At 35.1% G+C, this 14887-nt stretch overlaps 1 protein-coding gene across 2 annotated transcripts in view; it reads left to right on the top strand.

The window, feature by feature from the left end:
* The window catches only part of LOC125649755 (sprouty-related, EVH1 domain-containing protein 2-like), a 45033-nt gene extending 36718 nt beyond the window's left edge, over window positions 1–8315 (top strand). For both annotated transcript variants that reach the window (XM_056164606.1, XM_048877490.2), the window contains exon 5: window positions 1977–8315. In XM_056164606.1, the coding sequence (XP_056020581.1) occupies window positions 1977–2837 (861 nt within the window). In that variant the 3' untranslated portion in view covers window positions 2838–8315. The remainder of the gene's footprint in view (window positions 1–1976) is intronic.
* The last annotated feature ends 6572 nt before the right edge of the window (window positions 8316–14887 follow it).

Genomic DNA, 14887 nt, shown 5'->3' with positions numbered 1-14887 from the left:
ATATTTATTTTTCCATTTAGCCATTATGATGATGTGTTCATTCTCTATAACTTCTGGACATCAAACAATCAAACTGAGTACATAAGAATGATAAGTAGAGAAACCTTGACCAAAATTGTGAAAGTCATGACCCCCACATTAGGGATTCCAGGGGGGTGGGGGGGGGGGGGGGGTATGGCTCATAAATTGAAAATGTGTTATTTCTTTAAATTTCTTCTGCTTGACTCCTGGTCATCAAATAACCTAAACTGAGCACATAATGACAGAGAAAAGCTTCTAACAAAATTGTGAAAATCATGACCCTTTGGACAAGGGATTTGTTGTGTGGGGCTCATATCATAGTGAAAATGCATTATTTCTTTTAATATGTTTTCCAACTCCTGGACATCAAAAAACCATACAAATTGTATAGCAATAATCAGAAAAGCCACTACTAGAATTATGAAATTCTTTGTCAGGATTTCTGATGCTAAGAAGAGTGATTGATTGATTGAATACTGTTTTACGCCCCTCTCGAGAATATTTCACTCATATGGAGATGTCACCACTGCCGGTGAAGGGCTGCAAAATTTAGGCCTATGCTCGGCGCTTATGACCATTGAGCAGGGAAGGATCTTTATCATGCCACACCTGCTGCGACATGGGACCTCGGCTTTTACGGTCTCATCCGAAGGACTGCCCCATTTAGTTGCCTCTTATGACAAGCAAGGGGGTGCTGAGGACCTATTCTAACCCGGATCCCCACGGGATAGAAAAGAATGAATGATCATATAGTGAAAATATGTTACATGTATTTCTTTAAAATTCTTCTAAAGTCCTGGACGCTACACAACTAATTTGAACATCTAGCACAGAGACTGACTGCATAAAAGCAATGGGATGCAGGTATCTTCCAAATATAGAAATTTTTGGTCCATGGGTAAAGAGTTCAGGTCTTGGGATGGAGCTATAGGAGTCATTTAGTGATAAAAACCATTGAATTTTAAAGAATCTTCAGTATTCCTGAACATATGACAAACAAATTAACTTACATGTAATAAATATTGTCCCTACAAGCAAGGTTTAGATGTTTTAGAGGAATTGCTGTCAATCTAAAATGTGTCATTTGTCCATCCCTCCCATTTTGCATCAACTTGTAATAAAGGCATTAGAGGCCCATACTTGGCACAGAGATGGCTTATAATCAGATGACATATAATAATCGATCACAAAATCTGAAGCTTATTTTGTTCTTTGGGTTTAAAAGGTACACTCATTGCACCATCAATATGCAACACTTCCTATATACATGCAAATTTATGTGTATGATACTCAGGTGTCCATAAGGTCCATAGACCTCTCTTTTCAATATGAAACTTTAATCATTTGAAAATTTGATCTTAGTGAGGGAATCTGGGAAATTTTTGATTCCCACAGGATAATTTTTTGGAAGCTCAATTCTGAGAGCCTACCTACATCACATGTATGGGAATAGAGTATTAAAAATAACTATAAATTTCTAAGGAGCTGTGAAAACTGCTCTGAATTACATACTAAATAGGTGATATGAAAATTTCAAAAATGTTATTATGACTGAAATTGATCTAATGAATTACCAGCCTGCTCGCAAGAATGAATTCTGTTGTGTAAGCAAGTTATGGACTTTGAACAGCAAAAGTACAAGAGAACATCTCATTTAGAATCTTAAAAAACTTCAGATGGTAATTAAGTTTAATATAAAAGTAGAAATATGTTAGAAATACCTGCAACATCTTGTAACGTTTCATCTATCATTTAGTCTTTTAGATCTTGTGTGTGTCTTCATTAACTGCTGAAATTGCACTTCTGTAGGCATCACAAATTGTATTAATGTAGGTAAACTTTCTCTTTCTTTGGCAAGTTAAAATCATTGTCAAGGCTTATGCATATATATAATAATGAAATGTGGTGTGCAATAATTTTACACAGAGAAATGAACATAATTCTTCTTATTTCAGATTTTAGATCTTCCGATCTCCCGTTCTTCATCCCAGTCAGCCAGTACAACATCCACCACAACCAGTAGCCCCACCCCCCAATCTCCAACCTCGAATGTCTCCGCCCTGGACCCGTATCATGTTCACAACCATCACCATGTTCACCGAATTCATTATGTGTCTTCTTCACCTCATAAAGCCAACAAAAAGCCTGTTACTCCACAGAGTGACAGTTCTAGTAAATCAGACCACCAGGAGGTGTGGGTCCATGGCGATGACCCCAACTCCTTCAGTTCGAAATCGGATCAGGGACTTCTAGATAGTCATTCAGAACATGAAATGAAGGAGTATTCCTATGTAATAATAGCAAAAACACAAAAACCACACGAATACAGTTACCCCACTCTGGAATCTGTTCACAAACCTCCCTCTAAAAGGGAAACGACCAGCAACATCAAACATCAGCCTTCCATACAAGAGCATCCACCTCTCCCCAAGAAAAAAGACAAGAAACGAACTAATCATCCTCTATTAGGATCTTCTAAATTTCGCTGTAAACATTGCCATGACAACTTTACACAGGAGGAGAACGGTCGTGGTAGCTGTGAAGAAGCCCCAGATGGGGTAGAAAAGTGTATAGAGTGTGTCACCTGTGTTTGGTGTGCAAAAGGACTTATTTACCACTGTATGAGTGACCCTGATGGGGACTATGGGCACCCTTGCTACTGTGATCCCAGTGATGCTAATAATTGTAAAAAGTGGACTGCTTTAACAATTTTGTCATTTTTTGTTCCGTGTTTATGGTGCTACTGGCCATTAACGGCCTGTCATAAGTGTGGGGTTAGGTGTGGATGTTGTGGAGGGCGACACAAGGCAGTATAGTGGAAAAGCAACTGTATCAACATCAGTGTCTTCTGCTTGATAGAAGACTGAAGCTGAGGTCAATTGAGGAAGACTGGATGACTTTGGAAGGAGAATAATGAGGATTAGCATACTTTTCCTCTGCACTAATCCACTGCAAGCTCCTTATGGTAGTCTCTAGATTCCTCAGGAAAACCAACAGAAACACACAGCCTCACCTCCATGATTTATGAAACAAATGATGATAGAGGCTTTAATTCTACAAGATCAGCTTCTGCCTTAACTTTTACTCTTGTTAGGCTTCAAGGAGATGCAGGTTAGCTTTACTCATCCTCCAGATAAATTGATGCTCATCCCCGTGTCAGCTCATTCTACATGCACAGCTCTATGTGGAATATCAAAACTAGGGTGTAGCATCAATTGGCTGATTCAACTGTCAGTAGACAAAAGCTACCAGAGAGCTTGTTTCCCCTATGCCTTATATCTACTTACATTTTGATGCCTATTTAATCTTTATTGTTTTGAAAAGAATTCTCATGTTATTTTAATGTTCAAAAAGGTCAAATTGGTGTACAATTGTATATTTAACTGCCACTGTTATTTCTAGTCACTGTTTTACAACTCTTTTGTAATTCATTATTTTAAGAATCACTTTATAGATATGCGAAAAGGGAAAGAATGGTTTGTAGTTGATATTTGGAGGGGTAGAAATTGCATCCAGATCAACAGTATTAAAACTAATGTCTTTTACATCTGAAACTACTGTATTCTTCAGAAAAATAATTGGAGACATTAAAGAAAATATCATATTTTACATTTTTAAACTGTGTGAATTTTACAATCTGTTGTACATTTAACGTCTGCGTTTTACATTGAATCTAATTGGAAACCTACCTTGCACTCTTAGGTTTTTAACGTTGGTTAAATGAAGATGTAAAAGTTTATCCTATTGACGGATAATGTGTACCAAGTTTTCTTTAGGTTGTTATTGTTTTAGTATTACTGCTATAGAGCAAACAATTTTGTTAGTGACATTTTGTATGAATTGTTAGTGAACCTCAATGGTTTTTGTTTTATTTCTTTAAAGTTTGTACACACAATATAGTCAGTGATCATTTTCAGTACATAAGGATGAATTTTACATATGTGTTGAAAGTAAGAATGCAATGGAAATTTAAAATCGTAACCCTTTTATTGCGATCCGTGGTTGTCCATCGTAAAAATTTTAACAGGAATTGTGACAAAATTAATGTGTAGCATGTAAATGGTTTGGGCACTGGGGGATTTGGCCAAAACATCTAAAATAGTGTAATCTGAGCATTTAACACCTACACTTGAGTAAATGTAAAGTTGTAATGAACTTTGAGTCCATTGCTAAAATTTGTGAAATCCATGGCCCTAGTGTCCAGGTTCAGGTCAAGTGGTTGGATACACTATGGATTAAGTAATGAAAATGCATTAAATTTAAGGCTGGGCGATACTATTGATTTATTACAAGACAATCCTGAAAAATATTTTAAAGAAATTCATTTTTGAATACAGATATTTACAGAATCTAAGGATGTTATTTATGAGAAAAATTAATTTTTGTCCTGTTTTTTTTGTTTGTTTTTTTTTTATATTTATTATTATTGCTAATGAAAATGTAAATTTTCAGAATATTTTTTTTTTAAATTCAGGTATACTTTATTTTTTAAACTAATTTCTTCACTGTAAATATTGCAAGGAAGTCAGGGCCCTGATTTTCATTTAAATTTCAAAATAGACTTGAAACTGTGCTGCAGAAATTCATGGCCATGAATCTAAGTGACTAAAGCCACAGGATTGTCACAAAATTTTAGCAAATTTAGGTTTTGGGGAAAAAAATTACCTTTTTTTCTTCTTCAAATTTGTACAATCATTTTGCTTTAGAAGTATTGAGCAAACATTTGTTCCATCTTTTTACATCCCGAACTCGTGTAGGGAATATTTTAAGTTTGAGAGGTAGGCAAGTGTGTGCTGTCTATTTTCTAGAGCAACATTCTTCCTATTTGTACATTTTTGGCCAAAAATAAGGGAATTTGGAATTTTTATTCACTTGTGACCTTCATCTTAAAATTGAGACTCATTTTGAGATAGACCTGACCTGTTTCAGTAAATAATGATCAACTAATCTACAGTTTTGCCCATGCTGACTTCTCAGAATAGGGGCCATATAAGGCTCATATTCTATCTTCTCCATTATATATGCATTGAATTGAAAATATTGCAATATATTGTGATTCAAAACTTCAGGCAATACTCGGCCCAAGTTAAATGCTTCAAAATTATCTTAACTCCTTTACATTTATAGCTGATGGTGGCTGTAATGAGCTTGAAGAGCTCTACCAAGTGTGAAATTCATGACCCTTTTCAGACCTTAGGGTGGGGGCTATTTGGATGATATAGTGAAAATGCATTAGATATTTGAAAGTCTTCAATCTGTGCTCCAGAACATCTTGCACATAAATAGATATGACCTTGAAGGCCTTTATCGATTTGTGTAATTATTCATAACCCCTGGGTCAGGTGTTCAAACCATGGGGCTATATTGACTCATACATGAAAATGAACATCTTTACTCCTGCACATTAGCAGACGAAGTGGGTGCATGAATATAGCCACTACAAAGTTTGGATGGTATCATCATGTTTGTCCATCCATGTTCCATCCCAATTCCTGTCTGGATTGTAGCTATGTAATAAAGAAACATTTAGAAGCTTATATTTGATGCAAGGGTTGCTAAGGATCAGACATTGTGTCTGAACCAAAAGTTACTAGGTCAGAACATGGTGATAGAGATGCATTAAATGCTCATACTTGGCGTAAAAGGTGTTATTTGTGGTCAGGCATTGGGCCTTAAAAGTGGATGAGCTCACTTTTGTTGGAGGTATCACTTATGAAAGGATGGAGAAAAAAGTGAAATGAGATCAAAAGAGAATTTTATGACCCTGGAGCCAGATGGTATGTCATTACATTTAAATAAGGTCATTTGGTCAAGGTCACTGGTATAAAAAAAATTGTCTAAGGGCATAGTTTTGTAATGGAGAAATATTAGAAACTTTTACTTAGAACAAAGGTTGTCTATGACTGAACCAAAGATTTAACCAGGATGAAAGTAATTCAGAAAACAGTTAGAAATGATTCTTCACAAAAATCTTGACAACATTCAGTTTTAGGAGTTTGAAAGATACACCCCTTTTAATTGGTAGTTTTTCGTTGTGTGGTTGATACTCAGGTGATCCATTGAGCCTCTTTGTTTAAGATTCTGAACAGCTATATTTTCCCCTTCCCCAATAAGCACCCCCACACTTTCAACTGAAAGAGAAGGTACCATTCATAACTATCCAAGTTGTAATGGGAGGGGTGTAATACTGCTTCAGTTTGTAAAATCAGCACATACTAATTTATGCTTGTATATAGTTTCCTATGGTGTTTTTGACATAAGTTATATAGGAAAACCTCATGCTTTTTATCAACAGGATTATCATTAAAAAAAATTATACACTTTAAATGTGCTGATCTAATAACAGCTCTATTTCCTCATTCTTTTTGCAACTAGGGATGCTTATTGGGGTGAATATGGTACTGTGTTATTGTACAGTGTAGGAAAGACAACTCTTTGTTATGAAAGTACAGTGGAGGCCCATCAATTTGCAGTGTGGAAGATGTGCTTATGAATATATGATGTCTTTATGCTCGCCTTGATGTGTGTGTTTAGGATTTTTAAAACTGTGAAGAGGGGAATAAGCTATGTCTTAAGTATATGTTTCTGTTCTTTTATATGACTTTGAATAAATATTGTTACAAGTATTACTGCAATTCTGATTGTTGATCATATATACATGTATATCAATTTTGTTGTATATTTTTTTTTGTATGATACAATCATATTTTTTAAGAGTTAAGTAAAAGTTGGTTTAGTTTGAGTTTTTGTTAACAGTATGGATTAAAATGTGTATCCAGAAGGTTGTACAGATTGAACACCCATGACATATTTGTTGATCCAACAAGACAGGATTAATACTGCACATATCAACTGGTTTGGATGGCAATTAGATGCTCCCCTTCCCAATTAAAAAAATATTGTACCATAAAACAACCATTGTTGTTATGGACTAAGATCTGCAATTGTTTTTTCCTTCTATTCTTTCAAAGTTGACTAATACTACATTTTTTAGGAATTTGCTTGTCAAATTGTGTTTGTGCTGTTATTCTTTGTTTTAAAAATGATAGATTACTGTCAAAATTGTTTAAATGTACATTTAACAATTTAAACAGCATTGAAGTAAATGTTGTTTGTGGTCCTACATGAGGATTTCTCATTAATTCTTTTTAGTCTGCAGGTTATTTTTTTTTTCATTGTATGCTCATGTTTGTGTTATTTTGTACACAGGTTTGTCATCCAATGCTACAAAATCAACTGTTGTGATTTTATACGGATAAATGTGCAATTTTTGTGTATTTACAATGCTTGTTTATTCTCTTATAAGTTTTTCGTTTATGGAGTTCATTTCTGTGTATCATGTTTCAAAACCATACGGAAAGTAGTGCCAGATGGTCTATCGTAGTGTTAGATGATGAGCTGTGAAAAAATCATGATGTTTTTAGTTTGGCATACGAAAATTATCAGGTCTAAGAGTTGTTATATGCATAAATGGCAAATGTTTTATGATAATCATGTTGCAAAGTAATCTTTCATGATGAAATAATTTTTTTTCCTCAGTAAAGTATTATGAAATAATTTAAGAATTGTAAAGTAGCAGATTTTAAGAATTATGTATTATTTCAAACTACTGTGAAAATAAAACTGTATATTCCACATGTATTCATTATGAGTTCTTTGATTACACATAAATCATTTTGTAAGTTGTAATCATCTCTCCAGATCTGAATGTTTCCCTAGAATGATGGAAAAAGACTTTGCAAACATGCAATGAGTAGTCTGCGACATTGTGATCTGTCAGTGCTTTTTGTTAATGATAGCTTTTTATGGAGCATTGAATGACGCTTACGACCCAGTACTTGTGGCCTGTACCAACAATGTCCGAACACAAAACATGTCTGCTTGTCCAAGTGTTTCTCCTATTGTTTCTGTTTGTCCTTTGGTTCCATGTTATTCTGAATTCAGTTCACTGATTTGATTGGTATGAGACAAGGAGGAACACTTTGTACAAGACTATTTGTTCTGTTTCTTCATCAACAGGCAGCTGTCAATATAATGGAGGAATATGGAATATTACACCCATTTTTTGTACTTTGTGAATTTTTGTATCAGTCTGTCAGTCTGTCTTCAGTGAGCAGACTTTTTGTGTTGTCTAAATGAAGAAAGCTTTCAAATGAGAACTTGTTCTGTAACTTATATTGCACTTGTCATGTTTTGCATACGTGTAACAGAATTCAATTTGAAAAGATACAGTAAAATACATTATGTATTTTATTATTTGAAATAAAATAAAACATGCATTTACAAACATAAAATGTTGTTTTTCCTGCAATAGGAAATAGAGACAATTATGATATGTAGAGTACAATTGTTTTTGCAAAGGAACAATTTGATTGATACTGTCATCAAGGATGACAACTGGCTTTTTGGAAGGGAGATCATTTGGTATAGTAGATGTTTTCTCCTAGCATGCAATCATCATAGCTGGAGCAGCCGTCTCTTTGAAAGCAGGAGGTTATTTTTAACCCCTGCCGTCATTTCAGAAATTTTCGAAATAGATACTTATTGCCGCTTCATCAGATTATCATTTCCTTTTCTAATTGCTGTGTAACGTGCGATAGCGTGGCGCGAAATTCCAACATCAACGAAAGCAAGTTTCTTACGTTGAACACAAGCTGATAGATTTGGTTGCACAGGTTGCAAGTTTAACCCCACGCGGAGGTGAAAAACAGTTTTGTCGAGATCTGCATAATTTTGAAAATATTTCAGAAGTAGCGTGGGACTTCTCTAATACGTAGCTGTATCACACTTCTTTCCCGAATTACCCTATAGCGTGTGACAGTGCAGTAAGAATTTCATCACCATTGAACTTGCCTAGGTGGTATATTGCACTGATTATGTACTGCTAAAAGATTCTGTTCTGCAGTCTTAATTTCAACTGCAAGGTTACATTGACCATTCACATCAAAACCTTGAAATTCTATAGGAACCAATTAAGTCTTTCGGCAATGGGCTATACCTGGAAGTTATCGACAGATATCGGATATTAAATGTAGCTTTTAGAAATTGTCAATTTTGTGAAACCCCTTCCAGTGATTTTGACCATTCACATGTAACATTTGAAACTTACCAGTTGTTTTTATGCAAGTTATATGTTGTAATCTTTTCTCGTGTACCAAAAGAATGGCTGCCGAACGAAGCGAGGTACCAAATCGAGTGGCGAGAGAAAAGTTTAACAACATACTTAGTACAAGTTTCGCACGAAAAATCAGAAATGATACCTAGAAAACGCATGGATTTTTTTTTTCGATGATGCCCGAATATGTCCAAAAGAATAGTATTAGCAAGTTTTAACATAACCCTCATGTGGCGTTATAGGTTTTTGCAAAATCTTTTACTTTGTTAAACTTCTTGCATGTTATGAAGGAATTTTATTCACTGGGTAAAATTAGAAATTTGATACCCAAGAAAGTTTTATTGTCTATTTGTCAAGGGCAATAACTCTTATGTTGGTATTTTCTCTATTGTACATTTATTATACAATGATTTCCCCGATATCCACCATTGATTTATCTGTATTCATAAAGGAACAATTTTTCAAACTGTTGACAGTAAAATTTTGTCATTTAAACCAATATTTGTGTATTTGTATTATGTTGTTTAATGAAAATGTGCGATATATACTTTGATTAGTTTCTCTTAAATTTGTTGTTTAAAACAATTCTCATATATTTGAATCTCTGTTATGGGTCATAATTTGAATGATGTAATATGCACTACCTGCATGACAAATCATGTTTAGAAGAGCATTTTTAATGCCCCCCCCCCCCAATTTATTACCATGAAAAACTTTGATCCCCTATTGAGACTCCATCTTACCTCCGGGTCCATGATATTGCGCAAACTTCAATATGCACTGCCTGTAGGTGCTTGCATCGTAATATCACTAATCATGACACTGTTGCTCTAGAGAAAAGGATTTTCTTTATATATTCCCATATAAAACTTTGTTCCCTTAGTGTGGCCCACCTTACACCCGGTGCCATAATTTGAACAAACTTGAATGTATACTACCTGAGGATATTTGCATATTTTTATGCCTACATGTAATCATGGCCCTGTTGTTCTTGAGTAGACGATTTTTGCTATAACCTGTTGTATATCCAAATGCAAATCTTGAAGTCCCTGTTGTAGACCTAACCTACCCCTTGGGACCATGATTTGAACAAATTCGAATTAGCACTATCTGTTGATGTTTGCAGGCTAATATAACTAATGATGGCACTGTTGCTCTTGAGAGATTTTTAAAAAAAAAAAAATCTCATAAAACTTTGTTCCCCCCAACCTACCCATGGGGCCATGATTTGAACATACTTGAATCATCACTACCTGGGGATGCTTGCGTATTAATATGACTAATCGTAGCGCTGTTGTTTCTGAGAAGATTTTTCAAGACATTTCGTATATATCTCAAATTAAAGCTTTTATAATCTAGTGTGGCCCCAACCCTATCTGCGGTTGGCCATGATTTGCTTTTTTTTTTTTTTTTTTTTTTTAAATCTACACTCATTATAAAATCTTTCACATACGTTTTGTCTTTTCTAGTCCAGTGGTTCTTGAGAAGATTTTTAATTACCCTGCCATATCTTAACGAACTTCTAATCTAAAGGAAGGGGTCATGGATCCTGAAATGAGAAACTTAGAAGTCCTTTACCCAAAGATACTTTGTACCAAGTTTGGATCACATTGGTCCCGTGATTCTGGAGAAGATGAAAATGTGAAAAGTTTACAGACAGACAAACGGACGGATGACAGACAACAGGTGGTAGAGGGACGTCTAACATGAAGTAAACTTTCATTTACAGATTGTTATAACTGATAGATTTAATCAGTGGGTTAAAGATTTTGATTCTGCACAATATGGTGTCGTTCTAACTTGCTATACAAAAAATACACCAATGCTACATACGGATTAGTACATAACATTTAAGGAATTTTGAAGGGTTACAGACTGGATTTAAATTTGCTTAACTCGTCTCGTCAACATAGATATTCGCAGATTACAGTTGCGATTTAAATTTGCTTAACTCAATTATATGATAGAATTGCAGCTGTAAGTCAAAACTTCTAACCCATGAGGTAATGATCGGTAAAATGTTATTGTACTATGATTCACAGTGTCATCAGAGAGTATTTCAGTGATTTTCACACACCAAGAGTATGTACATGTATAATCAGGTCTGATTTTCTCTTTCACCTTTATGGTCATGAAGACTAGAAACAAGTAATTTTGATAATACCATATATTACATGTAACAATGAGGCTGTAGACTTCTACTTGATAGAATCCCAAACATTCACCTAATCTAGATGTACTTTATGATAAATTCTCGTCTGATTTGACCAAAACCTCAGGGAAAGGATATTTCTAATACTTGCGGGCAAAATAAAAAAAATTAATCCGGAGGCATAGGTATAATAGATGCAAACTAGAGTCTCTTTAGAATTTAATGAAATGTTCAAAGTGCAATTCAATAGTAGTACTGCATGTAGCATTTACTGGCATGAAATATTATCTCGATATCAAGGGTGATTCAACTAAGAGTTTCCAGCAATGTTAGACTTTTGGTATTTTCAGTTGAATATCTATAAGTCCAAACCAATGATTTTCTATTAATTTGAAAATTATAAATTTAGATAGAACTACCAATGTCAGTACCCTGTAAGTTTCCACAACATTGTCAATAAAAACAAATTCCATTGAATATCACTCTAACTTACAATTACTTGTAAGCTTATATTCATATTAAAGAAGCATTTTTCTATTGTGAAATTACATCGTACATCAAAGTAGGAATGAATATATATATGTCCATTCAATGAATGACTATGTGATATCTGAGGAAAGACGACAAATCTTGAAAGTTTTAGTATTTTTCCGTTTATTATTCCCTTTTATTTATGGATTGCGCATGTGATGTACCTGTGTATATCTTGTCAGATTCCTGATATCCATAAAATGCGAAAACTCTGACCTGTAGATCATACAGTATAGACATTTACACGCAATACATGGAAAATACGCTACTGATACCTCCCTTACCCAAGTCAGCTGATCGGCACAGGCTAAGTGTGTTGCAGTTTGTATAATCGAGTAACAACTGTCTAATGTAGGAATAAAACGAATTTTATCATTTTGTTTCGTAGATTTATCGGAATAAAGGGAATATTTTCGATAAGTTCATAGATCCAAGTAAACATGCAATCTCTAAATTTGATGTGTTTTCTTGTTGAGTATGCATTATGCATAACTTATGTTTATGCATATGCATTTTCCACGATGTGAATATCCTTGATTTTCTTTGCTTGTCCCCTTCTCTCAATAGATAATTAGTAAACGATTTCCTCATCTTTATAATAAATCATCTAATATATACAAAAGCTTCTACACGAGAGAAAAAAAAAATCTTGCTGTGGCTTTCAACTCAACATTTAGTTATATCTACTACGTCTTATTTATTAACAATGTTTATTTTCCTATGTTGATTCGATATATCCCATTCCACTCGAAATAAAAGAATCCAGAGTATCTGCCTCATATCTGGATATTTTGTTGAAGAGAGATGTTAACGGCAAACTGACACCTCGACTTTGACAAAAGGGATGACTTCAACTTCTCCATTGTCAACTTCCCATATCTATGCAGCAATATTCCATCATCACCTGCATTTGGTATTGATGTCTCTTAACTGATTTTATCCGGAGTAAATCTCTGAAAGAAATTTGGCGGACGGAATGAAATAGATATTAGGGCTCACGGCAGGTGTAACCGGACGACAGGGGATGCTTACTCCTCCTAGGCACCTGATCCCACCTCTGGTGAGTCCAGGAGTCCGTGTTTGCCCAGCTATCTATTTTGTATTGCTTATAGGAGTTATGAGATTGATTACTGTTTGTTATCTTCACCTTTCCTATAGGTGTAATTTAAAGAATTCATCTCAGCTTTAATTAACATTCAAAGAACTTTAGACATTGACAGAAGAATAAAATCCTTCTGCAGTTTGCTTAAATAAATTCTAATGATTTAAATGTCATTCATTTTTATGACTTACTTGTCATTTATTATTTTTAACATTCCCTCGGTGTCTATGATGTCAATTACAAAAACGGTGTATATGTAAAGTCAAGCTGACGAACTATCTAATGTTATATAGGCCTAATAATCACTTTACCCACGTGGCATTCTTGTGTTCGATATGTTTGTCACTGGAAAATTCCTGAGTGTCTATCGACTTCCATCTTCAAGAATCCATCATGAAGATTCTTGAGAAAATCTTATTGACGATTTTCAGTTTATGTCATTTTTCGTTGTATTCTGTATTCTGAGGGATGGGGTATCATTTTGCTGTTCATCGACGAAGATACTTGTCTCTAGCAGGCCGAAGTTGTGAGCAGTTTGACATCCTCTGTACTAATATCCCCAAAATTAGTGTTGGAAATGTGAAATATTCCTGTAGAACTGCTCTCGAGATATTACTTACAAAACCTAGAACTGGGATTTCTACGGAAGCCAATAGGTGCCAGGGTATATTGTATCTTATTTAACGTCCCTCTCGAGAATTTTTCACTCATATGGAGACCTCACTAAGACCGGTGAAGGGCTTCAAATCTAGGCCTATGCTCGGCGCTTACGGCCATTGAGCAGTGAGGATTCTTTAGCGTGCCACACCTACATCGACACGGGACATCCACATTTTTAAGGTAATCTCCGAGGACTCGTGACATTCACACCTGGTGCCGAGCGTTTGGCGATGGAATTGTCACCACCTGTTTTAACGACTTGGGTCTGTCGCGGCCAGGATTCGAACCCCGACCTTCCACATGCGGTGCGAACGCTTTACCTCTAGACCACGGCGGCGGTGCCAGATTATAGAATTAATATTAATTTAACTGGCAGTCGCCACATAAATTAACTGGCGGTCGCCACTTAATTTGTATGGCGGCCACCAGTTATTCAACACCCCCTCTCTCAAAATGAAAGGGGTGCAATTCCTGTAATCTCCCTCTCCAATACTTAGTAATATGTACATGTATGTGATATACAATTAATAGCATTATTGTTTTTCGATTGTGCTTGTTAATTTACAAAGTTGTATAAATGTTCACCATATCAAATGTCGACAGATTCACACGAGCAAATCTTTATGTGTACTTAAATAATATACCAACATATCAGGCACGTAGAACCAGGGGGTTGACCCTCCTTTATTTTGACAACGTTCATTTTTGCAGACTAAGTAATTTTCACATGTGTATTGTGAAATAAGATTAGTTGGCGGATTGCCCCCCCCCCTAAAAACGTAATAATAAATGAATTGAAGGACGAAAGCCCCCCCCCCTCAATTTAGGAGTATGAAGTTTGGGTAAAAGAGAAAATTTTATGTTCCCTTTCTGCTTGTCAACAATTGTGGAAGACAATTTCCCCGACGATTATCATTACACTTTGAAAAACGATGATACGTGTTTGCGTACAAAATCTTTATAAAAAATACTCATTCACAGCTGGTGACGTCTCAATTTGAGTGAAATTTTTTCGAAGGGACGTAAAACAATCACCTTTTCTGGATATTGCTGATATTTATACCTTCATTCATGTTTCAAAAGTCAGCCATTATGACGATGTGTTATTCTCCCTTAAAATCCATTACCCGTCGTACCAACGTTCATTATTCACACGATGCGAATAGCATTGCACAAAAATACCCGGGCGCTAATCAAAACTAATGAAAAGGTAAAACAAGTTTTGTTGTGATAAAACGATTTTGCTGGTGATAGAAGATGCAAAATCAACAGTAGAGATGAAAAATAAGACTATGTAACGTTTAAA

This window comes from Ostrea edulis, chromosome 5 (assembly GCF_947568905.1).
Source record: "Ostrea edulis chromosome 5, xbOstEdul1.1, whole genome shotgun sequence".
Lineage (NCBI taxonomy): Eukaryota > Metazoa > Mollusca > Bivalvia > Ostreida > Ostreidae > Ostrea > Ostrea edulis.
Note: the sequence above shows the minus strand (reverse complement) of the source record. Positions and strands in the feature narration are given on the sequence as shown.